Here is a 27,909-nt window from a genome sequence, read left to right as displayed (position 1 = left end):
AGAAGACTTTATGCTGTGTGATGGTTTGTTAATTTACATTTGTAACTACACCAAATTAGAGTACTTTTAAATATTATTTTATTTAATATATCATTCTTGGTTTATTATTTTAAAATAATAAATCCTTTGTGATTGAATACAAAAATGAATTATAGTCCACAAAATGTGATCAAAAATAAAAAATCTCTGCACACAATTTTCTATGATCCATTAAATTTCCCTTATGACAAAACAAATAAAATCTGCAACATTTGAACGCTCCTTTAAGTATATACCTACATGAACAGGGTAAGATGCTATTTCTGAGCTTGGATTAAGCAACCCCTTAGGATTATTTTTATTATTTTTATTTTATGATTTCTTAAGAGAGAGTGTAGCTATGCTGTCAATGCTGTTCTCAAACCCTTGGGCTCAAGTGATCCTACTACCTCAGCCTTCTGTGTGGCTGGTACTACAGGCATGTGCTACCTCCCCCAGTTTAACATTATTTTAATGTGATGTTTCTATTATTACTCCTAAGAAGAAAAGGGGCAAATGACAACCCAAGGTATACAGTACAGGGGAAATCTGAGATTTGTATTGTTGAAGCTCAATGTTATTCCTTTGTATTGGTAAACCACACTATGCTCATGGTAAACTAGAACCAATGTGAATCCTAACTTGGCCCAGTACAGTATTTCTTCTGCACACAAGGATGATTTGGGGATTTAAAATGTCTTTCTCTAAGATGGTAATACAAGGTAGTGGTAGAGCCAGGAAAGAAAAACTAACAAACGGATCCCAAATTTCTCTACTATATCATTGGAGTCTCAAAGCAAGTCTCATGACTGTTGCCTGTGTGCAAGGTAGAAATGTTTGTGCTGTGTAAGAATAGCTACTCCTGCTCTTGTTTTTGGTTTCTGTTCCATGGAATATATTTGTCCATCTCTTCATTTTAAATTCCTGTGTGTCATTTCCAGTGAAGTGTATTTCTTATAGGCAGCATATTGCTGAGTCTTTGTTTTCCCCATTCAGTCAGTATAAATCTTTTAAGTGGAGAATCTTTTAAGCCATTTACATTCCAACTTTTTATTACTAGGTAAGGACTTATTCCTGTTGTTTTGTTAATTTTGTGGTGGTTTTGTATATGCTTTGGTTCTCTCCTTCCTCTCTTGTTCTTTGTAGTTGGTTTCTGTATTGATAAGGGTTGATCCTTTTTTTCTTTTGTGTATTGAGGTACTATTAAGTTTTGCACTTTCTTACATTTTCTTTATAGTAGCTATTATCCTTTTATTTTGACGTAATTTTGATGCATTTGTTGTAAGGCTGGCCTAGTGATGATGAATTGCCTCAGTTTTTGCTTGTCTTGGAAGGAGTTCATTTCACTTTCTATTCTGAAGGATAGCCATGCTGGGTATAGTATTCTTGGTCAGCAGGATTTTGTTTTGTTTTGCTTTTTTTTTTTTTTTTTTTTTTTTTTAGAGTTTTAAAGATATTGTCCCAATCTCTCCTGTCTTGAAAGATATCCACTGAGAAATTTGCTGTTAATTAAATGGAGATTTTCCTATATGTGCTTTGATGCTTTTCTGTTGGTATTTTTTTAGATTTCTATGCCTTGGACTTAAAATATTTGACAACAATGTATCTCAGAGAGTAATTGTTCAGGCTGAATCTAATTAGGTTCCTTTAAGCTTAATAGACCTGTTTATTGATGTCTTGCCCAAGATTTGGGAAGTTTTCAGCTAGCATTTTATTAAACAGGTTTACTATTTCTTTTCTCCTCTCTTCTTTCTGGACTCTCTATAATGTGAATGTTTTTATTCTTCAAGGGATCCCATGATATACTTGAGATATTATTTGTCAGAGCTGTCAAATAAAGGCACATATCTCCATAATGGAGAGAGGCAATATAGACTTGGTGTTGGAGACTTTCATGGGGGTGGCTAAGGGATTAGAACAGGGCGGGTCCTAATGTGGGTGTTTAAGGGTGGGGTTGGTATGAGGGAGTGGTGAGCCTTTCTCAGAAAGTCCCTTGGGAAGGGAAAGCAAAATTTTTCTTAAGATGGCGACTGTCACTTAAGATGGCCACCCAGATGCTAAGTAAGCACCTGACATTCCCCCCTTTTTTGTTTCTTATTGGGGTCTTTAAGGGACAGGGGCATTGATCAATTTTCTGCAGCTTCTTCCTGCTGGGAAGGGGCAGTGTCTGGACCCTTGTTAGGAGAGTGGTGTTGAAAGGATAAAAGAAACTGAGGTTACAATGTAAAGGACCAGGCATTGTAAAGCTGCTTCTAAGCTGCAAAGCCTGAGTTGAAATGTAAAGGACTAGGTATTGTAAAGTTTCTAAACTGCATTCAAAACCTGAAATTCCTGGGACTGCCCAGTAGATATTCCCCCTGACCATTTAGTTGTTTAATAACCTAGGACCCTGTGCAGCTTGGCACATAGACATCTAAGGGCCCAAACCAATCAGTTTGAATGTACCCCCCTCCTTAGGACTGACCTATCACTCCAGCCCGACCTGTACCCGCCAATGAATGTACTAATCATGTTTGAGAATTGTTGTTTGATTTTCCCTCGGTGTTATGGTGATTTGTTAAAGGGGACTGTGATGTATGTAAAGTCCCTGCCCTCCCTAAAAAAGTGTACTTAAGCACTGCTCAACCCCTGCTCGGGGCTCTGGGCCGCTCTCCCTTGTTGAGTGAGCACGGGGCCCCAGCGCGCTGGATCCCCAATAAAACCCCTTTTGCTGTTGCATGAGTCGGTCTCTTGGTGGTCTCTTCCTCCATTGCTCACCATACCCTTACAGTGTGTCACTGAGGCAATGGTGATGGTCAAGAGGTGCTGGGCGATGCTGACTGGGGACAGTCCAATTTTGGTGAGGGATTGGAAGTCCTGTAACAGAAGCTGGTTCACGGTTTGGTTAGAGATCCTTTGAATCTGGTCTTGAATAAATATAATGGCGCAGGGGGCAAGCATAAGCAAAAGGCCTATGACAAGGAGAGAGGTCAGGAAAGGAAGTGCCCACTGGAGAAGAGGGTTACTTAGCTGCCATCCTTCAGTTCCAATGGCAGTGGGAAGCTTTGGAACCTGAAGGAGATTGGAGATAAAGGAGGCATTAGTAATTGAGGTTCCCTTGGTGGTAAGGAATCCAGGCTCCTTCCAAATAACAGAGAGGGAGAGAAGTATGCGGAAAGCATATTTAGAGTCAGTGTAGACATTGAGGGAGGCTCCCTTTGCCAAAGGGAAGGCTCTGATGAGGGCAACAAGTTCAGCCTGCCGACTGGATGTATTATTGGGGAGGGCAGCCACTTCCACAACTGAGGTTAGAGAAACTATTAGATACCCTGCTGATGAACTCCCTCCTGAAGGAAGGAGGAGCCATCTGTGAACCCTGTGTATGTTGCCTGGAGCAAGGGACTTTCCTATACATAGGAGGGATGTGGAAGAAACTCCTCCAGAGTTTCAATGCATGAATGGGTAAGAGGAGAAGAGACAGAAGAGTTGTGAGGAGCAGAGGGGAGAGTAGCAGGGTTTAAAGGTGAGCACGTGTGGAAAGTAAGACTGGGATCTTCCACCAGGGAAATCTGTAGAGATAAAAGGCAGCAGGGGGGTAAGGAATATAAGCCCTTATAGATGAGGAGTTCCTTTAGGTTCTGGGGTGCCAGGATGGTGAGTGGGGCACCAAAGGTGAATTTCTTTGACTCCTTAATGAGAGGTTGCAGCCAATGTTGGTAGACAAGGGGAAAGTTAAATTGACACTTTTCCCCCCTTAGGTCCCCTATCAAGTCTACTCAGTCTGTCTTTTGTCAACGTTAGCTTCAGTGTGGCCTCAGCCAGGGAGATTGCTGCCTAGGGTTTTACAATATAGGAGAGTTCTGGGTCCCATGCTAGAAGTAGGGTCTGTGGAGGAATCCAGAGCTTTAGTGGCAAGTAGAAGCTGGGCAGGTGAGCAAGGTGAGCAAAGGGAAGGGTTAGAGTAGAGAAAGAAGAAATCCTGTACAAAAGTCATGAAGATTAGAAGGTTGAATTGGTCTTTGGGCCTTTAGATCAGGAGCCAAATGGAGTGAGGCTCAGTGGGTGAGGAGGCAGCCAAGAGTTGAGTCAGATGGGATTTGGGCGTTCCCTATGGTGAGTTGGAGTCTGGGACTGAGAAGGGAGTCACCCACTACTTCCCTAGTCCTGGGCTTTGCCCATAGAGAGTCTTGGTTGCCTGGCCAGGGCTTTCGTGACCTCTGCTGAGGACCTGAGAACCAAGATCCAAGAGTGAACTCGCCAAGGGGAAGGGATTGGGAGTTCCCCATGGCAAGCTGGAGTGAACTCATCAAGGGGAAGGGATGGGTGAGAACCTTGGTGCGGGGCCAAGATCTAAGTTCTAGAGAGGAGACTTGTACCCAAATGAGTCTGGAGTGTGGACAAAGAAGAAGAAGAGCACTAGGTAAATGGAAGAAGGCGTGTGGTTGGTAATTGTCCTCCGGCCCTCAGGCCAGGATCCCAAAGCAGCTCAAATCCTTGGAGGGGAGAACAAAGCTAATGGAAGAATGTGATCAAAGCTGTTCTGCAAAAAGTTTTGAGATGGGGGCTGGGGATGTGGCTCAAGTGGTAGCACGCTCACCTGGCATGCATGCTGCCCAGGTTCGATCCTCGGCACCACACACAAACAAAGATGTTGTGTCCGCCAAGAACTGAAAAATAAATATTAAAAAATTCTCTCTCTCTCTCTCTCTTTAAAAAAAAATGTTTTGAGATGGATGTGAATGGGCTCATGGTGTGGGGCTACAGAAGGACTTGAAACATCTCAGACAGTAGGGTCCATCTCTAGGGGGTAATGGGAAGGCACTGGCTCATGGAATAGGGGAAGGATCTGGGGAGTGGCAGGCAAGTCCGGATGGAAGCATATATGAGGGGAGAAGGAGAGCATGGCTCCCAACTTAATCTTTACTTATAGAGCACTGCTCAGATATGGGCCTGCTCGACTTTCACTTGGGAGTGTACATGAACTAACTGCTCAGCTTTGAAGGATTATAGGGATCAATCTCTACCATCTAAATGTTCACAGTCTACCTCTTCAGCCTTCTGTGAAATAAAAGGCCAGAATCCAGTAAGTGTCTTACTGGAGAAACTCAATGTGCTTGAGACAAGCCACTTTACTGTGTCTTGTGTCCAAAATATAACATGGATTTAGGAAAATACACCTTTCAGAAATTTCACACAAGCTCACCAGTATCCCACAATTCCATGAAATATGGCTGATGGGACTGAATACAAGTTCAAACCTCCAAATGTCTACTTTACGAATGCAGCCCTGGGAAGTAACTCGGAGGACTTGAGTTCTGCTTCTCTTCCTCTCACTGGACCAGATCTCATCTTCAATTGACATCCAGCATCCACTAGTTCTCCAGAGAAAAGAATGCCTGTTGATTCTCAACTCACTTCAGAATTTCTTACAGTTTGATCTTCCCCAGCTCTCTGATGATGTCCAAGTATGGTTTTTAAGGATTAATTAGAGTTCTCTAGGCTTCTTTCCCCAGAGAAAATTAAACTTACCAAGACTTATTACATCCTATATATAATTATAAATATCTTCTTATCCTATTTTATAATCAAAGTTGCAAAGGAGTTGAGAGGCAAGTGCTTTGATCCTGTTTAGAGATTACAAAGACATTCTCCTTAAGTTTAAATCATATTCTCAAGAGGTTAAAGAGAATTGGTGAAAAAATTCAAATCTTCTGATGTCTGACTCCTTCCTGTGTTCTCCATCATACAAAGGTAAGTTTTATAGCCCTCAGAATTCAATCACAAAATAAGAAACCACACCCCTGAGGTAACCACAAGATGCTGATGATATTTAATAACACTCAGACTGAAAGCTACTACAGCTGCCTAGATGAAAACACTGATATGATGCTGATACAAACTTCAAGCAGTTCCCACAGGCATCCAGTCTCTCTCTGGTTCCCCCAAGGGAAGAAAAGGCTAGGGAGGACTGCAAAGGGGTGTGATTTGTGACACCATGTGACAGAGCAGAATGAGAAGGGAAGGTGGTTTGGAATTGAGAGATGTCGAGTACACATGCACCCCCCCATACACACTTGACCCATCCATGCTGTAGGCCTTTGCTAAAGAAACACAAAGAACCATATCCATGAAATATAAACCACTAGGGTGGGAGGTATTTGGTGGTAGAATGCTTACCTAGTGAGAGCAAGGCTCTGAATTCAATCCCCAGTACAGTTAATAGAAAGAAATAACAAAACAAACTACTAAAATTGCTTGAAATAGTGAAAAGTGGGAATGAGCTAGGAATTACATATATTAAATACTGAATTTTTATGATCTTGAAATGATCTGAACTTTCTGTCAGTGCTTTCTAAAATCTGCAATAACATGTCTATTGCCAGGATACTAATATTAATGGATGGGAATTTAATTGAGGATTCGGATTATTTTCCAAAATTGCAAAATTTTGTTTTTCTGTTCCTCATAAAGTTTAAACATTGAGCTCCTCTGCCTCAGATAAAGTTGAAGTCGAAGCCCTCAGCTGTTGCAGCTCAGGTGAAGATTGATCACCCAATTCTTCCATCCCAGGTGAAGTTTTATTGTCCAGCTGTTCCATATCAGGAGGAGTTTGATCACCCAACTCTTTCATCTCAGGTGAAGTTTGAGCACCCAACTGTTCCTTCTTAGGTGAAGGCTGCACATTTTCCTCTTTTTTCTTAAGCTGTGTTTTCTTTGTAATTAAAATTAAAAGCCACAAACATATAAACAAGAGCCAATAAAGTAATATAAAAAGCGGTGTTCTCTTCCTCGCTCTCCATTCTTGCACTTCTTTTGCAGGGGGTGGACCACTGTCAACACTCCCTCCGTGACCATCTCTTGTGCAGTTTGGGGGTTCCCAGTTAGGGTCACAATGGCAGTGGTGTTTGTTGTTGCAGATCCCTTTCATAGCACAGGTCTCTGGTGAACAATCACTTGCCCACAATGACATAGACACACACTTCCGGTGTATGCACACTTGTCCATTACCACACTCTGTGCCATCTTTCACATCACCAATATCTGGTATGGTCATCCCAAAATGATAGTCAGTACTCCAACAGGTCACACCATTGAAGTCAATCCAATGTACAGTAGTGTGACTTCTCAAAGAGGGAATTTCTTTCACGTTCTCACACTGAACTCTTCCACAGAGGAAATCTGATATATTACACATAACATAGTGGTCATCACTGAGACCACAGTTACCAAAGCGGTCACCTCGGCTGTTCATTTCTGTGTAGCAACTCTCCTGTGCACTCCTGGATTCTTTGCCAAAGATCTGTCTGCACTGTTCGTCACGTGCATTGCATCTCTTCTCATGGCAGTAGCCACCGCCCATGCAACGGACCCCATCCTGCACATACACATCCTCTGGACACTCAGGTGAGGTGCCATTGCACCACTCTGGAAGATCACACTCACTGACATTTTCTCTACACACTTGACCTGGTGGCAAGAGAAGGCAGTCTTCGCAACAAAGCCCAGAAGCACATTCACTCCCAAATTTCAGAGTGCAGTTTTCCGAACAACATGGATGGTTTGTACACAAAATTGGGGATCCACAGTCACACTCCTCTCCTTCTTCAACCACACCATTCCCACAGCCAGTCCCCCTGAAGATGTCCTCTTGTTTTGGTGCGTTGAGCATACAGTTCATCAATTTAAAGTTTTCCCACATTTGAGCATAACTGCAGTTGCTGAATCTTGTGCCATCTGATCGTTCTTCAGACATCATACAATGGCGTTGCCCACATTGACATATCCATACATCATGGTACATACCCAGATTATGACCCATCTCATGTGCTATGGTAAGTGAGACTTCATACAGGTCATCATCTGGGAAACTATCCACTCCACATTCCAAACCAGGTATGCATACTGTTGAAGCATAGGCTATGCCAAAATACATACCAAAATTTTGTTTTACCAAAAAATGTGCAAGATCATGTTTTATGCGAGAATCTAGGTTGTCTCTCTTCCAATTGCAAAACTCATACAGGGTTCCAAATATGTTGTTACTCACTTCAAAAAAGTTCTTTTCATTCCAGACTTCAATTCCAAGTAAAATCAAATCAACACCCAATGGACTTAAAAGGGAATGTATGTTATTGACAAGCAAAAATACTTCTTGTATAACAAATGAAACATTACTTTGCTTATAAAGGAATCGCTGATAGTCTACAATCAAAACTGTTTCAAGATACCATGTGTGGGTCCACCAGCCTTCAAAACCACTTTGCCTCAGAATGGAATTATCACGCCTTTGGAGCTTCAGTTGTCGTGCTAGTTCTTCTTCTGTTAGTCCACATCTCATGGGTGGGAATTGTGTCTTCTCTCTGTGCATCTTATAAACCAGATGTTCAAATGTGGCAGAAAGTCTTTTGGGTTTGATTTCATAAACATTGTCATGGATCTCTAACATACCTTGAAAGCCCCCCAAACAGGTGCTAAGAGCAACCAGGGATTCTGGGTCCCCTTCCACATAGCCATCATAGTAGCAGTCACTCTGGACAAAAGGGTGGTCCTCAAGCACAGCACCCTGCTTTGTGTAGGTGAACACAGAGAAGGGTTTGGACACCAGAAGTTTCTTGGCCTTCATGTGGACAATGTGTTTCTTGCCTCCAAAGTGAAGACTGTAGGAGATCCAGTCAGGGGGTCTCAATCCTCTATGGGTGCCAGTAATCCTCAAGGGTATCACTACTTCTGGGAGGCTATGGTGTTGAGAGTGGCCAATCTGGGCCCATCCAGAAAGGAAAAGCAAGATGCCCAGGCAGAGGTGGAGGACAGTGATCCTCATATGCACGAGGGCCTCACCCACAGCCATCATGGTTTATGACTGGAGGCAATGGGGCAGGGCAGGAGGTGCTGTTATCCTGTCTCCTCCCTTTGATTTGGTTGCAAGCAGCACTGACCTTTAATTGGATGTCTTCTGGCAGGGTCAATCCATCAGAGCAACACAACTAAAAGAAAAAATGAAAACAAGGGCAGAGATGGGGTGGCTAAATTATGAAAAGTCTAAGGTGGAGAAGAATAGCAGGGTATGGGTTAAAATGCATTAGTGTTTGGTTTAGGGTATGACTCCATATAATGCACTGGATTTGCTCTTTAGTTTTGGTGAGGTGGAGTCAGACTGTGGGAGTTGAAAAGAATGACAACTGCCCATTGGTTGAAAATTGCCATACATAGACGAAGGACTCGTGGGTTCATGAACCATTCTCTAAATACATGTACAAGTGGGAACATTTTCCCAATAAATATTTAAAACAAGAGTCTGAATGAAAAGCTGAATATATACCTTGTTTTGATGAGGAATTACAATATATACAAATTGACTTGGAATAAATAATAATTAGTTGCCTTTCCTATATCAAATGACTATTTACACACATTACTCAGGAGAAATATACAAAACAATTTTATATACATTACTTTTCTTCATGATCCTTAATATGGGCTTCCATGCAACTAATTATGTTTTGTTTGATCTTCTTCCAATTCTGTTGGATTTCCATGTCAAAGCATCAATTGTCCTTCAAAAATATTGGAATCTGCTCATAATGGATATTTTCAGGCCTTAAAACAAGCAATAGTGGAGTTGGAAGGGGGAATACATAACTTGGGTTGATAGATGTTACTGAAAGGTGTTTTATATGATTACACTCATACACAAAATACTATTTTCAAAATATCTGGCCCTATATAAGGAAAAGTAGATCAAGCTATCTGGAAGAGGAACAGAAATAGGGAGGGTGGGAGCAAAATAAAGTGTCTCTTAATATGAAAAGTAAATCAATGAACCCTGGGAGAATGGAGGAAAGTTTTGGTGCAGATGATGTTGTACCAGAGCATAGGCATCAAAATCCCTGGCATTTCAGGATCCTGAGGAAACTGCTCCAAGATCAATCTTCCCATGGATTTGTCTCAGAAATGACAAAACCTACAAAAATACAGATTAAACAATCATTCTGAGAGTACAAATATCCTATAATGGAAGAGTACAAATGAGAAATCTGATAATAGCACACTTCCTGTCTGATAATACTGATTTGTTACTTTGTTATCAAAGTAGGAAAGATACTGCAGCATATGCAGTTACTGTGCAGCACACCTGGGAAACATCAAAGTATGATACAACCTGGAATAAGTTAATGATATGCAACATAAATTTACACAGTGTTTGTAACAAAGATATATTTTAAGAATCTGTTAGATTTCATTCAATAGTTTCCATATAAAATGCCTATTTGTCTTGACCTAGAGAAAGTATCCATGGTACTTGTGACATCATTAAAGGAATGGTAACATAAAAGTGGTGACATTAAGAACCACAATGCTGGTTGGGGGAGAAAGCAACAATGGCAGCAGAGGAATGTGGAATCTACAATGAGGGATCTAAAACACACTGATCAAACATCACTTTCCATAGTAAAAAATTCAAACACAAAAGAGCACAGATTCAGCACCTGTTGCTTCCTGGACCCAGGACACATTTCACCTTAATTTTTATTTCATCTTGATGTTCTTTGTGTTTTCTCTCTAATATTTTTTTCCTATCACTATGGAATCATCTACTCATGAAACATAGCAGCAGTCTCTCCCCTGTTAACACTTCTTTATGGAGAACTCCTTTTTCCTAGTTAATTTAACCTAATTTTATAAGTCAACATTGGGAAGCCCACCAGGGGAGATGTCTTCCTTTCTCAGAAACCCCTCTGTCTGACAGATCAGATATTCAGTCGTACCTTGCTTTGGTTGCCAAAGCCACTTTAAATCACAAAAGTAGCAGCCATCTCCTTCCACCATTATTTCCTATTCTTCCTAATTCTCTCAACAACCTCCTGATCAGTGCTGCTGAGCCAGAAGGTGTTGGGTGTCTACTGCTACTTTCTTCTCCACCAATAATCTTATCTACGTTCTCGCTGTGTTAAGCAAATCTTCATGACATTTAAAAGGTTGGCATTAAAAGTAGTTATTTGTGGGGGCTGGGGTTGTGGCTCAGTGGTAGAGTGCTCACCTAGCATGAATGCACTGAGCTCAATCCTCAGTACCACAAGCTCCCAGGTGTGTGAGAGTATGTTTCTGTTACGACTTGTGGTCAACTGTCTTTAGCCATTGATCATGTCCTATATCATGTCATCATGCTTGGCCATCTTAACTCTCACATATTAGTTGTCCATAACTTAATCTTAATTAAAAATTATTCATCGGTTTCATAGAGGACACACATAATTTTCCTTCCATGTTCTCCTATTTTTCAAGTTCCCATCACTGATCTTTCATTCCTATAACCCAGCTCAAGACTCCGTTGGTTCAACCCCTGTTGACCGAAGTGCTCAAACCAATCTAGAGGAATGCTCTCACCTTTTTTCACCACTGTGTCAACACACGGCCAATACTTCTAAGGAAATAAATCACAGCAGAGTCTATTTAGCAGGATGGGTAAGAGGGGAAGATACACAGAACTAGAATAAGATAGCCTGATAGCTCAGCCTAAAGGGTGAAGTCAGGAACATATTGATTCCCCCCCCCCCTGGGTTTTTTTAAGGGAATTTTTAATATATGACAAGTAATTTCAAAAGTAGGAGTACATATGGACAAAGCTTAGTAATTTAGGATTTACTTTTGTAAAAGCCTGACAAATACTAATATTTTAATTGAGGTTTGAACATTAAAACATAAATATAAAACATGAAACATCCAAAGTTAACACTGATGTAGCATACCCAACTTGGATTTAGATACTCATCAATTTACATTTTATAGAAATACATTTTAAAATTTTTATCAATGCTTAGAGTATATACTATTCTTCCTACCCGAATCTTCATGAAATTTAAAAGGTTGGTATTAAAAGTAGTTATTTGGGGGGCTGAGGTTGTGGCTCAGTGGTAGAGTGCTCACCTAGCATGCATGCACTGAACTCAATCCTCAGTACCATATAAAAATAAAATAAAGATATTGTGTCCATGTGCAACTAAAAAATTTAAAAATTTTAATAAAAGTAGTTATTTGGAACTGGGGTTGGGGCTCAGTAGTAGAGCACTTGCCTAGCATATGTGAGGCACTGGGTTCGATTCGTCGTACCACATATAAATAAATTAAGTAAAAATAAAAGTCCGTTTACAACTAAAAAAATTTTTTAAAGAGTAGTTTTTTTTTCTTGAATATTCTAAACATGCCAATTTGGATTAACTTTCAAATTTTAAGGGCATAAAAGATACAAATAGAGTACTCAAGAATATGTTTTAATACAGGATAATTCTCTTTACAATCATGACAAAAATACCTTCAATTTTCATACATAAAAAAAGAACTTAAGCAAACAAAAGTTATTTTGGGTCAAGTTGTTTCTTAGTAAGATAATATATCATATGTGAATCAATTTTTCAGCCAACAGCATTCAAAAATAATTTGCATTATTAATTGTTATACATTGCATTTACATAGTGAAAGAAGATGGACAAAAACTTTCAGAAACAAATAAACAACAACAATAAAAACTGACAAGTATTCCAACTCCTAAGATAAGAAGTAGGATATCTGCAAATTTAAAAATTTGAAATGTTGCCTGGAAAATTTTTATGTCTTACTTGTACTCTCAAATTCATTTTAACTGCTTGACATATATAATTTAATACTTCAAAAGACTGTAGCTAAATTAATAATATTTATAGAATGTTACCTCTCTGGGTAGTCATGTTTTATACAATAGTTGTCAATTAAGAAGAAATCACCTGATAGTTTTAATTGCAATCTATGATTGATGAATGTAGTAATAATCTATTCAGTAATTTAAACCAATACAAATAATAATCTGGTAAAGCTCACTGTGCAATCATGTCCCTGGTAAAGCCACAGATTTGACGGATATTTCACTGAGTTGGATTACATGTTTCTACGTGTGTTATTGATCAACCAAAATAGGTATACAGTGTCAAGTTTTTTTTCCTGTATCTTTTTTTTTTTTAAGAGCCGCTCAATAATTTGAGGCAGGGGTTGGTTAGTACAATACAGAGGAAAAGCACTTAATACTAATGCCAGTACTTATCACATTAGGGCAGTAACTAAGGGTATTACTAATTTTTGTATTATTTGCTTTTCTTTAGAACATAAATCAAAGCTATTAACTTGAACTTGAGGTATATACATAATACATACACAACTTTAAGCAAAATACTTTTTTCATAAGTAACATTACATTTTAATATATTGGAAACAGTATCTGTGCTGATTTGTATTTTGACTTAGTGGAACAAGAAGAGAACAATTTGAATCAAACTGTGAAATATATCAAAATAGATGTAATGTTTTGAACTACCAACAATAAAAAAAAGAAGAGAACAATATTCAATTAAGGAGGGATAATATTGATAATAAAGCTCTTAACGTTCAAATTTTCTTCCTCTCCCTTTGTACTTAGCACGGGCTATACATTGTCCTGAGAGGATTCATTGAGTAAAATGTCAAATGCAGCTTTCATACAGTATTTTGGAAGGAACGAATGAGAAAGCAAATTGGAATATGAGACTTCATCTTGTTTGCAAATAAGTGGTTTAAATTTTTCCTCTTGTAGAAAAAAAAATTTAAATCAGTTCATTATAAGTATATCTAAACCATTAATTTTTGCAGTTTTCAGGGAAAGTCCAGCACTTTGTTTATACAAGTCTATGAGAAGAGCTCAGTAGAGATCATCTAATCTTAAATCGTGACATCCATTCAAGTTCTTGGCATAGTCCCTCCCCAGTAAGAGTGCAACCTGCCTGGGTATGCCCCTCATGATCTTTAATAGAAGTTAGCTTCAAAAACTAGGAGATTTATGCTACAGTCCTGCAGTCTTTCACGTCTTATTAGCAAAAAACCGTAATCCAGCTTTTCTTAGGTCCTTAGGCGCTTTCGTAGAGTTCATCTCTAGTTACAGAAATCCTCTCTGTACTGTCCACAACTATTATTCAAAACTCCGTGTTGGTGTAGTAAGTATTCAAGAAAAAAATGCAGAGATTGTTGGCAGCCAATGTCCCACGTAGGAAACGCGTATTATTAATCACTCTTCTGTGTAACTTCCTATTGTAGGGGATGCATGCACAACCTTCACAGGAAACTGGTAAAGGATGGTAGTTTTCCTGCATTGTCCAAACCAACAAGGATCACTTTGTGCAATTGGTGATTGAATAGTCTTCATATCCTGGTGAAGAGAATTCCCCTTCTCAGGCACCAGACTCCCCTCCAGCCCCACAGGCTGTTTGGCCTCCTCTGGCCCAGGCAGAAGGGTGGACAGAGACCTAGAACCTGTCCGCTGTGCGACGCGAGGCCCTTCCATCGACGCCGCCTCACTAGCCTGGCTCAGGGATATCGCGGCCGCTTTGACCGCTAGGAGCCTCGCGGGCCACCGTCCTTTCCCAGGTTCTCTCTGCGGCTGAGGCGGAAGCCGCCAGTCAACCACGCGGGCCGGGTGGGTGCCGGGCCAGATATTGATTTTAAATACTTCCATGTTTTTAATAACCTGTGCCTTTGTTGTTTACATCGTTTCTCAACTTTCTGGTTTTTTTTTTTTTCACTCAATTTTTCTCATCAACATGTTCCCTCAAATGAAAATCAATATTGTCTTTGTTTTTGCTATTTGTTATTATTATCAGATTTCCACCGCGGTAAATTTAAGTGGCAAAACCAAGAATTCTTCACTTAATGCCTATTTAGGACAGGATCAGGTATTTTTCTTTGTCATAGAGGATAGGTGGCAGGGCACCCGGCTGAGGCTGGTCACTACCCACATCTTTCAAGGGAGGAGAGCACTTTGATTGCTTGGGGACATAATTAAGTAAAGAGGCCGCTAACTTCACGAATGCCAAAAACCTACAGGAGTAAGCAAGGTCACTAAAAGACATGTTTGAGGACAGCTTCTCCAAATCATGAGTAAAATTCTAAACAGCTTCTTTGCTGTCCTTCTCTCTCTTTATATGTATTTAAAATTAGGCAAGTGTGTAGATTTTTGTTGTGATGGAAATAGTCATTGGTTACTTGTGTGCCTTGTTGAGCGTGAACAAAAATAAATCTCTCACAATGAATTCTTTTTTGGAAAAAAATATTTTTTAGTTGTAGATGGACACATTTATTTATTTATTTATTTTTATGTGGTGCTGAGGATCAAACCCAGGGCCTCACACATGCAGGCACACTCTACCCCTGAGCCACAACCCCAGCCCCCTCACAATGTATTCTTAAGACCTCATCTTGCAAGCAGGTAATAGGAAAACAAACTGAAAACAAAATTCAAGCCAGCCTTTTTTCACTCATGACATTGTTTTATATAGTGACTCCAGGTGCAAAGACCCTGAGGGAATATAATCTTTTCATTCATCAAGTGAAATAATATTCTGGTAGTACAGAGTCTTCAAAGTTGATTATCATATGCCAAAAACTTCAACAATGCGTCCATCTACCTGTTCTAATTACCACTGACCCTCCCTCTTTTTTGTGTGTGTATGTGGGGGAGCATACTGGGTATTGAACTCAGGAGCACTCCACCACTGAGACACATCCCCAGTCCTATTTTGTATTTTATTTGGAGACAGGGTCTCACCCAGTTGCTTACCACCTCACTTTTGCAGAGGCTGGCTTTGAACTTGTGATCCTCCTGCCTCCACCTTCCAAGCCGTTTGAATTATAGTCCTACACCACGCCACTGCTCATGGCTCCTCACTCTTATTTAATATTAGTCTAATTCAGTGTTTTCAAACTTGAGTAACAATACATTAAAAATGATTCACTGTGTCCCAAGCCAATAAAGTAGAATAAGAAATGATAAAGTGCTTAATGCTCTTAAAGATCTGAATAACTCTCAAGAAATTATGGTTTTTCAGGGTGGTGGTGAAGTAGGGTGGGCGAGTTTGTGTTCATTCATGTCCTGTTTATTTGAGTTTCTCTTCTTTAGAGCTAAATTCTTGAATAACTTACCAATAGATGAAGTGATGATTCCCATGATCATTTCTAGGTACAGCCTTCTTTATGTCTCATTTCTAATACCCACCAACAAAGACTTTTTTGAGAACTCTCATGACAAAGAGAAATATGAATCCCTTCCCTTTCAATTGTCTCTCATTTGATTGAGTTCTAGATTGAGCTTCCTAGCAACAAGAATCTTTCAGAATTCAGAGCATGGCAACAACCTCTAATTCCTCTTCACTCTGGCTCCATTGTCTCTATTAAAGCTACGTACTACTCAGTATAAAAGGCCCTGACTTCCTTACTTTCATTGTATTCCAATAACAGTTCAATATGAATAAGACTCATTTCCTTATTCCTATTTGATATTTTCCTCATACACACTATGCACTTTTGCTCAAACCACTACTACCCTGGTCTCAGTTTATTTCAACATTGAATCATACTTTGGAACTGTTGAAGGAATTCAAGTTCCATTAAATTTTGTTTTTGAACCTATTCAGAGACACTCAGACATCAGCATTCATCTACATATTTCTTCCTAAGGCCAATGAATGACTCAGAGACAAAGCATATCTGCAGCTGGATTCTCTTGCCTCCCCCCTCACCCCCAACACACACACACACTAGTTTAGTTTTTTACCACTAGTTCTTAGAGACAAACTTGATTTGATGGTTTTTCATGTTTATTATTTTGCTAGGGCTGTAATAGCAAAGGTATATAATGTAGCTTAACAAGAAAAAGAAATTTACTGTATGACAGTTTTAGAAGCCATAGTCTAACGTCGTGGTATCCTCAAGCCCCTTGTGCCTCTAAAATTGTTAAGGAATGATTTAATTCAGCCTTCTCTCCCAGCTTCTGGTAGTTCCCTGGTCTGCAACCACATAATTCTAATCTCTACTTGCTGTTTTCCCTCTGTCCAAAATTTCCCCCTTTCATATGGACACTGAATTATATCAGAGAACATGGATGCTAAGTCAAAAACTGTCAGAAGAGATAAAGTCATCATGTAGTGATAAAAGGTCAATGTATCAGAGAGATATATGACAATTATAAATATCTCTGTGTAGAACATCAGTGCACCTAAATATCTGAAACAAACTTTGACAGATCTAAAGAGAGAAATAAAAATATAAAAATAGCGAGAGACTTCAATGTCCTGCTTTCTTGTGGCTATAATATTAGGCCAAAGGTTAATAAGTAAATAGCACATGTGAACAACACTATAGAATAAATAAACCTAAGAGACATGAACAGAACATGCCACCCAGCTGCAGTGCATATATATTTTGCTCAATCATGCAGAGAACATTTTGCTGGACTGATCACAAGTTACATTCCAGAAAAAAATCACAACAATTTTAAAAGATTATAATTATGTTAAATATCTCTTCTGACCAAAACAGAATGAAATCATAAGTTAAGAATAGATGGAAAACTGGGAAAATCCTCAACTGTGTGGAAATTACACATTGCAAAACCAATGGGTCAGATGTGAATAAAGAAAAATTTTTTAAATATCTTGAGTCAAACAGAAATGAAAACACAACATTCAAAATATTATAGGATTCAGGAAAAGCATCCTATAATAAGGGCAGTCTATAGCAACTACCCTCAAGGAACTACAAGTGTAGTCTCGAGAACACTAAGCCCAAAGTTAGTGGAATGAAGGACATCACAAAGATTGGAGCAGAGAAAAGATAAAGAATAGGAACAAATCAATAAAGCTAAGATTTTTTTTAAAGTTATAAAGAAAGAATCAAACAACCCATTAGCACCAGGCACAGTGGTATACACCTGAAATTCCAGATCCTCAGGAGGCTGAGGCAGGAGGATTACAAGTTCAAATCCAGCCTTAGCAATTTAGGGAGGCTTTAAGCAACTTAGCAAAACCTATCTCAAAATAAACAATAAAAATGGCTAAGCATGTGGCTCAGGGTTTAAGCACCCCTGGGTTCAATCCCTGGTACCAAAAAACAAAACAACAGACAGACAAACAAAAACCACCCTTTAGCTAAACTAACAAAAAAATGAGGAGGTGTAAATAAAATTGGAAATGTAGGAGAAGACATTTCAACAGATGCTTCAGTAAGAATGTGCTGTTGTAAAGCAAATTTGGCTTCCTTACCTTGCTCTCTTTTGTTCTTTTTTACCATGTGATCTCTTCCCCATGTGCCACTGGCCACTCCTGCAATTACCTGCTGCATGATGCCATCAGCCAGGTTATGTTGCTTCAGAAAGGCCTCAGTAGAGGCTGACATGATGGAGCTGGTTTGGACTTTTAGTCCCCAAACTGAGTTAAATAAACTGCATTTATTTATGATTTACTCAGCCTCAGATATTTTGTTACAGAAAATGATACGATCAGTTATTGCCTATGATAAAAACAGTAAGTTAGCAAAAGAGTTTACAATTTTGAATGGTTTACAGGGACAGAACAGAAGTGATATAGGATGTGATGATTATGATGAGGAGAAGAGAAGATACGAGTAAATTAAAGGAAGAATGAAAGAGAACAATAGAAATCGACTGTTAGCAAAAGAAAGAAGTGAAAAGAGACTTGGGGTTGTGGCTCAGTGGTAGAGCCCTTGCCTGACATGTGTGAGTCACTGGATTTGCTTCTCAGCACCACATATAAATAAATAAGATAAAACAAAGGTCCATTGACAACTAAAAAATATTTTCAAAAAAAATGCTAGAAGTGAGAAAAAGCAACATGAATATGTTTAAATGTCCATAAACCATTAAGCTAACAATTACAGAAAAGAAAAAATGAAAAAAATATCTTGATGAAAAGTTATAAAATTGTTTCTGTTGGAGTTCAAATAATTCTCTGCTACCCTTCTCAGCACTGGTAGGCAGGGACATCTAGAGCATCATGCACCACCCTCAGGGTGGGGTTGCTAGGGTGAGAGAGGTAATTGGGTAAGTGGGGGCAGGGTTTAGGTTTAGGTAGGCTACAGGCTCTTCACTGAACGCCAGTTGGTCTGAAGATTTTAAATGAGCCCACCTTTAGGGCCCACCAAGTGCTGGTTCACACTGGAAGACTGTACTCCAGGGTTCTCCCCTGGGTTCCACTCTTGTGGTGGAAGAGTCAATTCTTAGTCCACTGCCTCACCTGTGGTCCCATATTTCTTGGTCTCAGATTCAGTCTCCAAACTCAATCTCTCCTTCCAGCCCTTTCAAACCCCCAGCCATTATGCTTCTCTCTCAGCGTGTCCCGAAAGCAGTCGGATTGGAGGAGGAGAGGGAGAGCCAGAAGAGTTTCCTCTACCAGTTGTCCCATGTGTAAATCTCTTTCCATGTTTGATTTTCTCCTAGTCCACGTAGGCACACTATATGTCATGCAGTGTGGGTTTGCCAGGCCTGTATTTTGAAACAGACTCAGGTTTTCCAGGAATTGGATCTCTCAGCTGCTGGCTCCTGCATCGCAGCTGCAAAATGATTCCTTCCTCTGTCCTTCAAACAACATAGGAAGAGATGTGGTTTCTTTCCGGTATGAGGATATTGTGCATAGTGCCTTTCAGTGTAGTAGGCATTGTCTTTGATCTCCAAACTCTGTATCTAGACACACCTAAAAATATGGGATCCTAAAGACAATGTGGTATATATATATATATACACACACACACACACACACACACACACACACACACACACAATGGAATATTACTCTGCATTAAAAGAGAATAAAACTATGGCCATTGCAGGTAAATGCATGGAGTTTGAGACTATCATGCTAAGCGAAGTAAGCAAGCCAATCCCCAAAGACCAAATGCTGAATGTTCTCTCTGTTAAGTGGATGCTGATCCACAATTGGGGGGTGGGGGCATGGGAAGAATGGAGGAACTAGGGGAGGGGGCATGAGGCAAGAAAGATGGTGGAATGAGATAAACATAGATACATGTATGACTGCATACATGGTGAGACTTTACATCACGTATAACCAGAGAAATGAAAAGTTGTGTTCCATTTTACACAATAAATGAAAAGGCATTCTGAAAAAAAATGGGATCCTTTAATTCCCTTATCCCTCCATTTTGCTCCTGGAGGTACAGTTCTGGTGGTGCCTCTGGCAGGGGCAGTGAAATATGCACTGGGTGTTCTTCCTTATTTTATTATATCCACCGTCTTGAGTTCCAGATCTACTTTGAGTGCTCAATATTATAACAGTAATGTCCCCACCCCACCCCCCTTTTGTCTTTCACCTTTCCTGTCTCTTTCTTGGTTTCACACCATGGAGAATTCAGGAAAGTGACCTTCTCTATGCTGCCATCTTAAAACTGTTGACTAAAGGCTTTTAAAGAATTGACCTTTCTGAACCAGATTACTCTGTCCAAGCTGACCTTCAACAACAGTTCCATTTATGGGGCCACCTCCATGAGTGAGGAGCAGTGGATGCTAGGGATGACCTATGACTGTTATCTGGTCCAAAGAGTCTCAGCATGCTGCTCATGCAGCCTCCCCTTTTGCTGGCCCAGTGTCTATCATCTTCCTACCATATGTATCATTCAAAGAGCTTTGGTGCAAAAATAATTCATAGGAGAAAAACAAGACAGGAGAGAAAAATCTTGCAATTACATTTAATTTTAAATGCTTAATTATGTCACAACCAAGGTAGGTATGTGATCATTATTGGAAATATGCAAAAATCTGTCTTTTTTGTATTAAATGCTTCTAGTATGGGTCTCAGGAATAATCTGTGGGGCTCCCTGTTTTAATGTAACAATTGCAATTTTAGTTTCTCTGGGAGGCCAGATAGGAAAACCAAAATTTGCACGTAGTTGAGAATTAGATAAAAATGATTTGGTGAGAGGAAGGCTATTGAACTGGAAAGCATTTCTAATACTAAATTAAAAAAAAAGAAGAAGAATGAAAACTGAACCAGACAGGCAATATACAAAACAGGCTGAATTAGGCTTTGAGGTTGAAAAATTTCAACAATTGGATGTTTACTCATCTAATCATGCCATCAATGGAAATAATTTATCAAAATTATTTTTTTAAATATTTTTAATTTTTAGTTGAAGATGGACACAATACCTTTATTTTATTTTATATGTGGTGCTGAGGATCGAACCCAGGGTCTTGCACATGCTAGTCGAGTACTCTACTGCTGAGCCACAACCCCAGCCCTCAAAATTACTTTTAAATCCCAAAAGTTGACATTTAGTGTAGGCTTAGGATTCTCTCCAAGGTACTGGTTTTGATTTGTTAAAAATACAAATCTTAGTATACATTTCTTTTAAAAAGTAACATAAGTACTTTTCCCAAGAGAAACTCTGGTTGAGACACTATACAAAGGAGTTTTTTTTTTTTAATATTTTTTTTAGTTGTAGATGGACTCAATACCTTTATTTCATTTTTATGTGGTGCTGAGGATTGAACCCAGTGCCTTCCACATGCAAGGCAAATGCTCTACCACTGAGCTATAGCCCCAGCCCCAAAGGAGTTTAATAGCAATAAAATTGTGCATTATCATCAGAATGGTAAAGTAATCTTTTTAAACTGAGTGCATATCCTAATCCTATTGTATGAATTAGGGGAATACAATCTTTGAAGTATTGTTAGGGAGATCATCTTGACTAAATTGAACTTGACAGTGTTTCTTTCTCTAGTTCCAATGTGCTGAGACTTGGAGCCCCATATAGAATCATAGAGAATACTGGTTTAAATGAGATTTAATAAGTACATTCCAGCATTAGATAAAGCAACTCAGGGCAATGAAAACTACATTGAGTAACCATCTAACATTTCCTCTGTGTGTGTGTATGTGTGTGTGTGTGTGTGTGTGTGTGTGTGTGCATGCACACACATGTGCACATGTGGTAGGAGTTTGTTGGGGTTTCACATCCTTTTATATTTAAGAGAGTTTGGCACGAATATCTAAGGAGGTAGATACCTATTTTGCAAATGCATGCTGGAAATCTATAGCTTTGCTGCTTGGGCCCTTCATGATCCCAGAAGAGCCAATGATGTGGACTAGAGTTTGAAAGGCACCTCTTTGGTTAGGCAAAGTACAACTTAGCCTGAAAAGCAGTCTTATTGTGGATTCAAGCTGTTCTGCATAGATGAGCTTCTCAGAAAACAGAAATTTGTCCACTTTAGTATACAAATGGGAAATGCCCATGTATATATATGTTGCTATGGTTTGGACATCGTTTGTCCCCCCCCCCCCGCCAGAGGTTCATGGGCTGGAAGGTTGGTCCCCAATGATGAGAGGTAGTGAATCTTTAATTGGTATGTGGGGGGGGGGTAATAACAGTGGAAGGTGAAGGTCATGGGATTGATGCTGTCTCCAGAGTTCTAGCTCTCCTGGGATTAGATTAGTACTGTGAGACTGGTTGTTATAAAGTGAGTTTGGCTTTTTCAGCTCATTCTCTTGCTTCCTGTCTCTTGCTTCCCCTCTCTGCATATATGCTACTCCCACTTATGCCAGCTGATCCAGTATTTAGTGAAATGGCCAGAAGGCTTTGCCAGATGCTGATACCATGTTGTTTGTTCTTTGTGTTTACCAGAATCATAAGACAAAAACTTTTCCTCATGAAGTACTTGGTTTTAGGTACTGTATTATAGCAACACAAAATGGGCAAATAAGCTTTTGTAAATAAGTATTTTTAAATGGACAATTAAACACTTTAAATGGATTTTTAACATAAGTATACAATTTCTTGTTTTCTCAAAGAAGGTAGAACAAAATCTTATTGAATCTTTGGCTCATGACTCTGAGCATGTAACAATTAGAACATTGCTTTGTAATATGTCTTGCCCCAGTAGTTATTGAAGTGGGTGTAGTGAATGAGCACTATAGCTATTTTTTTAAAAAAATTATCAACATGCTTTTTTTTCAATCATGTTTTTAATGAAAAAAATTTTAAAGGGACATGGCTTAGTTTGTGTTCTCTCAAAAGACATGGAACCAAGAATTTGAGTGCAAGAAATTTATTTGGGATAACAAAGGAAGTAGGGAATTAAGACAAGAGATGGGAGCAAAGGTTCCGTTACCAAGAGCAGTGCTACATGGTCAACTGGAGCTTAACTCTTCTTGGTGACTTTGGGAAACAGTATGTAAATCGCTTAGAATTGTCTCACTTAGTGGAGAGGAAAATATGCTATTTGCATGCCATGCTTCATCAGCTTTGATTCAGGTCTTCTCTTGGGGAGTTGTTGATACCTCCAGAAAATGGGTGTTTCACTACTATAACAAATACCTGAGATTATCAACTTAGAAGGAGGAAAAATTTATTTTGGTTCACAATTCTGGAGGTCCCAGTCCAGGATCAATTAACCCATTGCTTTGAGACATTGCACCATGGCAGGGAACATAGGGTGGTGCAAAGCCACTCACATCATGGCCAGGAGTGAAAATTGAAGAAGAGTCAAAGTTCCAACACACCCTTCCATAGCATGCCCCCAACAGTCAGAACACTTTCCACTGGACCCCACCTCTTAAGAATTTCTACCACTTGCCCACAGCACCATGGGCTGGGAACCAAGCTTTCAACATATGGGCTTTCAGTGAACTTTCCAGATTAAAGGTTTAAGAGTGGGCACGCATGCCTTAGTGGCTAGAGAAAGCCTCTATGAACGTCTTGCAGGACATAATTGTCCCTGACTACTCATGTAATAGAACCCTTTTATCCTCATGTATATCAGAGGCTTTATTTTTTTTCCCCTAGAAGAAGAAGCTAAAAAAAGACAATGGAGAATAGGTTACTTTAGATTTTGTGGGACCCTTATTTTACCTTTTTGTAGATGGGTTCCTCCCCTTCTCGGGGTCCAGATCTATTGGCTCAGCATTGCCAAAATTTGTGGAGATGGAAAGCACAGATTTCCCAAGTGTCTTCCTGACCCACACATTTTGAACATGGACATTATTGGGGCTAACTTCTTACATGAAATTTAAATGCCTTAGTGTAGGGACCATATTTCCAACTTCCCATCATTCTACTTAATATATGATATAGTTCTTAGGTTTTCTTCATGGAAGGTGGGAGTCTTTTCAGGGAGTTCCAATGTGGTTATTCTCATAATAAAGGCCAGGGACTAGATTTTGCCAGTTATAGGTATAAAATTTTGAATAGGCCCTTATGTAACGAAGAAATTTCTACCTGGTAGTCCATAGATCTACTGGATCTACTATGACATGGACTTGGGTTAAGGCTTCACACTTTATTTATTACCTAGCAATTCAATTATGGTTTGAGGGCTGCTTCCAAGCTATTACTTCTCCAATCTATCCAGCCTGCCATACAGCAGGCTCTGGGGAAAGAAAAATAAAAAAGCCCTCATTTCCAGCATTTGGATTTGCAGTCAGGATTATCTTTACTATTGAAAGAATAAGAGCCAAGGGGATATGCATGAGAGAGAGGGCCATTACCTGCTACTTTTAATTTTCATTTACTTGACTTTGTTATTTCTTAGCTTACAAATTAAAAGCTAACTCCTTTCTTTTTAAAAATTTATTCTAATTTGTTATTATAACAGAAGAATTTATTTCAATTCAGATTAAATATATATACCACAATTTTTCATATCTTTGGTAGTACATAACATAGAGTCACACCATTCATGTCTTCATACATGTACTTAGAGTAATGATGTCCATCTTATTCTACTGCCTCCATGTCCCCTTCCCTCCCCTCCCTCCTTTTGCCCTATCCAGAGTTCATCTATTCCTCTCATGCCCTCCCATCCCCATTATGAATCAGCATCCTTATATCAGAGAAAACATTCAGCCTTTGGTTTTTTGGGATTGGCTTACTTCACTTAGCATTATATTCTCCAACTCCATCAACTTACCTGCAAACGTCATGATTTTATTCTCATTTAATTCTCTGTAATATTTATATACATATGTTATATATATAACATTTTCTCTATCCATTCATCTACTGAGAGGCATCTAGGTTGGTTCCACAATTTAGCAATTGTGAGTTGTGCTGCTATAAACATTGATGTGGCTGTGTCCCTGTAGCATGCTGTTTTTTAAGTCCTTTGGGTATATATTGAGGAGTGGTATAGCTGGATCAAAGGTGATTCCATTCCCAGTTTTCCAAGGAATCTCCATATTGCTTTCCATATAGGCTGTACCAGTTTTCAGTCCCACCAGCAATGTATGAATGAGTGTGTCTTTTCCCCCACATCCTCGCCAACACTTACTGTTGTTTGTATTCTTAATAGCTGCCATTCTGACTGGAATGAGATGAATTTTTTTTTGCCTTTAGTATATTCAATATTTGACTTGGGCAATAGTTCATCTAAATTCATTTAGTGGGGATGGGGATGTGGCTCAAATGGTAGCGCGCTCGCCTGGCATGCGTGTGGCCCGAGTTCGATCCTCAGCACCACATACAAACAAAGATGTTGTATCCGCCGATAACTAAAAAATAAATATTAAAATTCTCTCTCTCTCTCTCTCTCTCTCCCTCTCTCCCTCTCTCTTAAAAAAATTCATTTAGTGAAGTATAACTTAGCCTGTTATATTAAAACATCAAAAAAGATGCCAAATTAGAAAGCAGGGCATTATCAGAACTTTTTGGCCCATGTACTTTTCTAACTTGCTATTAGACTGTCATATTTAGCATCTTTCCCTTAAGATTGGTAAAACATGCCTAAAGGGGTATTATGCAAGAGATTACACCTTTTGCATTAAGTGGTCCCCTGGGTTGTACTTACTCATGACCAGAAAAAAATAAACTCACTGGCACCAAATACAATTTTGATTTGTATCATTGGTTACAAGAACTTGTGAAAGCCAAAATGAATCTTTGGGTTTATAGACTAGAGAGTAGAGGAATCCTGTACTGCATTTTACATTTCCTAAAATTAGGAAATGTTCTAGCAGCTGAGACTTTTTTGTTTATAATACAAAACTTATTACACTAGGATTTACTTTGTAATATAGTTTACAACCAAATCAATTATGACACACATACACGGGCACTTTAGCTTGAGGGCAAACTTTAAAAACAATTCTGGACCTTTGAAATTAGGCCATAGTATAAAAAAACAGTCCATGGTCTTATATTCAGAAAATTCATACTAAAATATTCTATTTTTTGTAGGCCAAGAAGACTTTACATATGCTACAAGTTTATTATGTGTATTTACATGGCTCTTCTTCCCAAGGTACTTTGAACTTTCACATTATACAGCTCCCCACTTTAAGATTTGCAGGGGTATGAGGCCAGATCACTGTCAGAATAGCTTGTGCAGTGCTGTAAAACAAAAAAAAAATGTATTTTTTTGAAAGCTATCAAGTGCTCAATACTATTTCTATAAAAAATGGTTGGGTGCAACTATTGGCAGACACCTATCCATTGCAATTTAAGAAACAAGGCACCTTATGTATACTGTGCCTTGTTCTAGTAAACTCCAAGGGCTCTTTACACATTCATCACTGTGCAATTTAGTAAAATACAACTATTAAAAATTCACATTCTCTCTTGGCAGTGCATTAAGTTGTTGGCGTGTTACTAGTTTGGCTTTCTGGGACATTAAACTTTCAAATGTCCACCTAGTTTTCAATCCTTGTCTCAGCTAGATGCTTAATCTGATTTACTACACGTAAATCTACTTCTCCATGAATCTTTTACTATATTCCCCCCATAAAAATATAAAAAGTTGATTCCTTTACCATTCCCAATATAAACTTGGTTTTCACTTAAAAGCTATTCAATTGAGAACACTATCAAGTACAGTTATTTTAAGTTGCACTGATAACCACCGTTACATTACAGTGCACACAATATGTAAAACAAATGAGATGAAATTTGATTGATATTCTTACATTAATAAGCAGTTTTACACAAATTGGTCAACTCCCTAGTGAATCTGTAATTTGTTTCAGACCAACTGACAACTTTTTGTAAACTAAATTTAAACATTAGTACTTTATATCATTTTATACTTGGACTTTAAGAAAGGTTTTAAGTTGAAATGTCATTATTTCCTTGTCTGAAGGATTAAAGTTCACAGGAACCCAGTGGCTTGGTGGTTTAGGAAGAACACTTGGTGATGGTGCCTCACTAAATTTGGCTCCAGCATAGTTCTGATTAACTTGAGACTTAAAAAGTAGGGTGGGACTTGATAAGCTAGCATTCCAATTTGGATTACTTGGAAAATTTTTGTTCTTCCCCCCATTTTGCGTGGCCTAGCTATGCAGCTGCTGATGAGTTGTAACCATGTCCTCTTTCTTTTTTTTTTTTTTTATAAACAATTTTCATCTGGGAATTCTGATCCTTGGTCTTCTATTAAGCTGCTGTTGGTTCTTACTACCATTTCTAGATTGAGGGGCTGGAATGTTATTACCTCTCTCCACCACCCATCTTCAGCTTCTTTGTCACCTTTCAGTCTGCTTTTCCGATTACAGGATTTCCACTACCTGTCCTCTTCCTTGCTGCCAAGCCCAAAATAATAGGTGTTGTTTTCTGATGGATCCTTTCCTTTGTCTCAATATAGAAGTTTTCGTGGGCCAATCTGCTGAGTTCAGCCTAGGAGCTGAGGCCAACGTCTGAGTCTCCTCAGCACACAAGTTTGAGAGAAGTCCTAGCGACTTCAAGCTCGGATTGCACGGCTCCCTCTCGACGTCGAAGCCTCCCTCCCTCTCTTTTCCAGGGAGAGATGAGGCAAGGATCTAACAAAGCCCAGGAGCAACGAGGAGCTGGCTGCTGACCACCCGGCGTCTGAGAGCCGACCTTCTTGAGATGAAATCTTAAGAGTAGTTTTGATGTGCATTTCTCTAATTGCTAAAGATGTTCAACATTTTTCATGTATTTGTTGATTGATTGTAAATCATCTTATGAGAAGTGTCTGTTCAGTTCCATGGCCCATTTATTGATTGGGTTATTTATTTTTTGGTGTTAAGATTTGAGTTCTTTATATATCCTAGAGATTAGTGCTCTATCTGATGTGTGTATGGTAAAAATTTGTCCTCATTCTGTAGG

General features: G+C 39.1%; 1 protein-coding gene and 2 pseudogenes across 1 annotated transcript; all 3 read right to left on the bottom strand.

Moving 5' to 3' along the window:
* Window positions 1-6,469: 6,469 nt before the first annotated feature.
* Window positions 6,470-8,845, bottom strand: LOC113183214 (disintegrin and metalloproteinase domain-containing protein 25-like). Its single transcript, XM_026389471.2, has 2 exons — window positions 6,806-8,845; window positions 6,470-6,700 (listed from the first exon to the last, which is right to left on the bottom strand). Exons 1-2 carry the CDS (start codon window positions 8,843-8,845, stop codon window positions 6,470-6,472), a joined length of 2,271 nt encoding a protein of 756 aa, XP_026245256.1.
* A 4,864-nt stretch (window positions 8,846-13,709) lies between these two features.
* On the bottom strand, window positions 13,710-14,509 carry LOC113183215 (ADP-ribosylation factor-like protein 5A pseudogene; annotated as a pseudogene).
* A 12,358-nt stretch (window positions 14,510-26,867) lies between these two features.
* LOC144250048 (proline-rich nuclear receptor coactivator 2-like) lies at window positions 26,868-27,386 on the bottom strand (annotated as a pseudogene).
* Window positions 27,387-27,909: the final 523 nt, after the last annotated feature.

This window comes from Urocitellus parryii, chromosome 14 (assembly GCF_045843805.1).
Source record: "Urocitellus parryii isolate mUroPar1 chromosome 14, mUroPar1.hap1, whole genome shotgun sequence".
NCBI lineage: Eukaryota > Metazoa > Chordata > Mammalia > Rodentia > Sciuridae > Urocitellus > Urocitellus parryii.
Note: the sequence above shows the minus strand (reverse complement) of the source record. Positions and strands in the feature narration are given on the sequence as shown.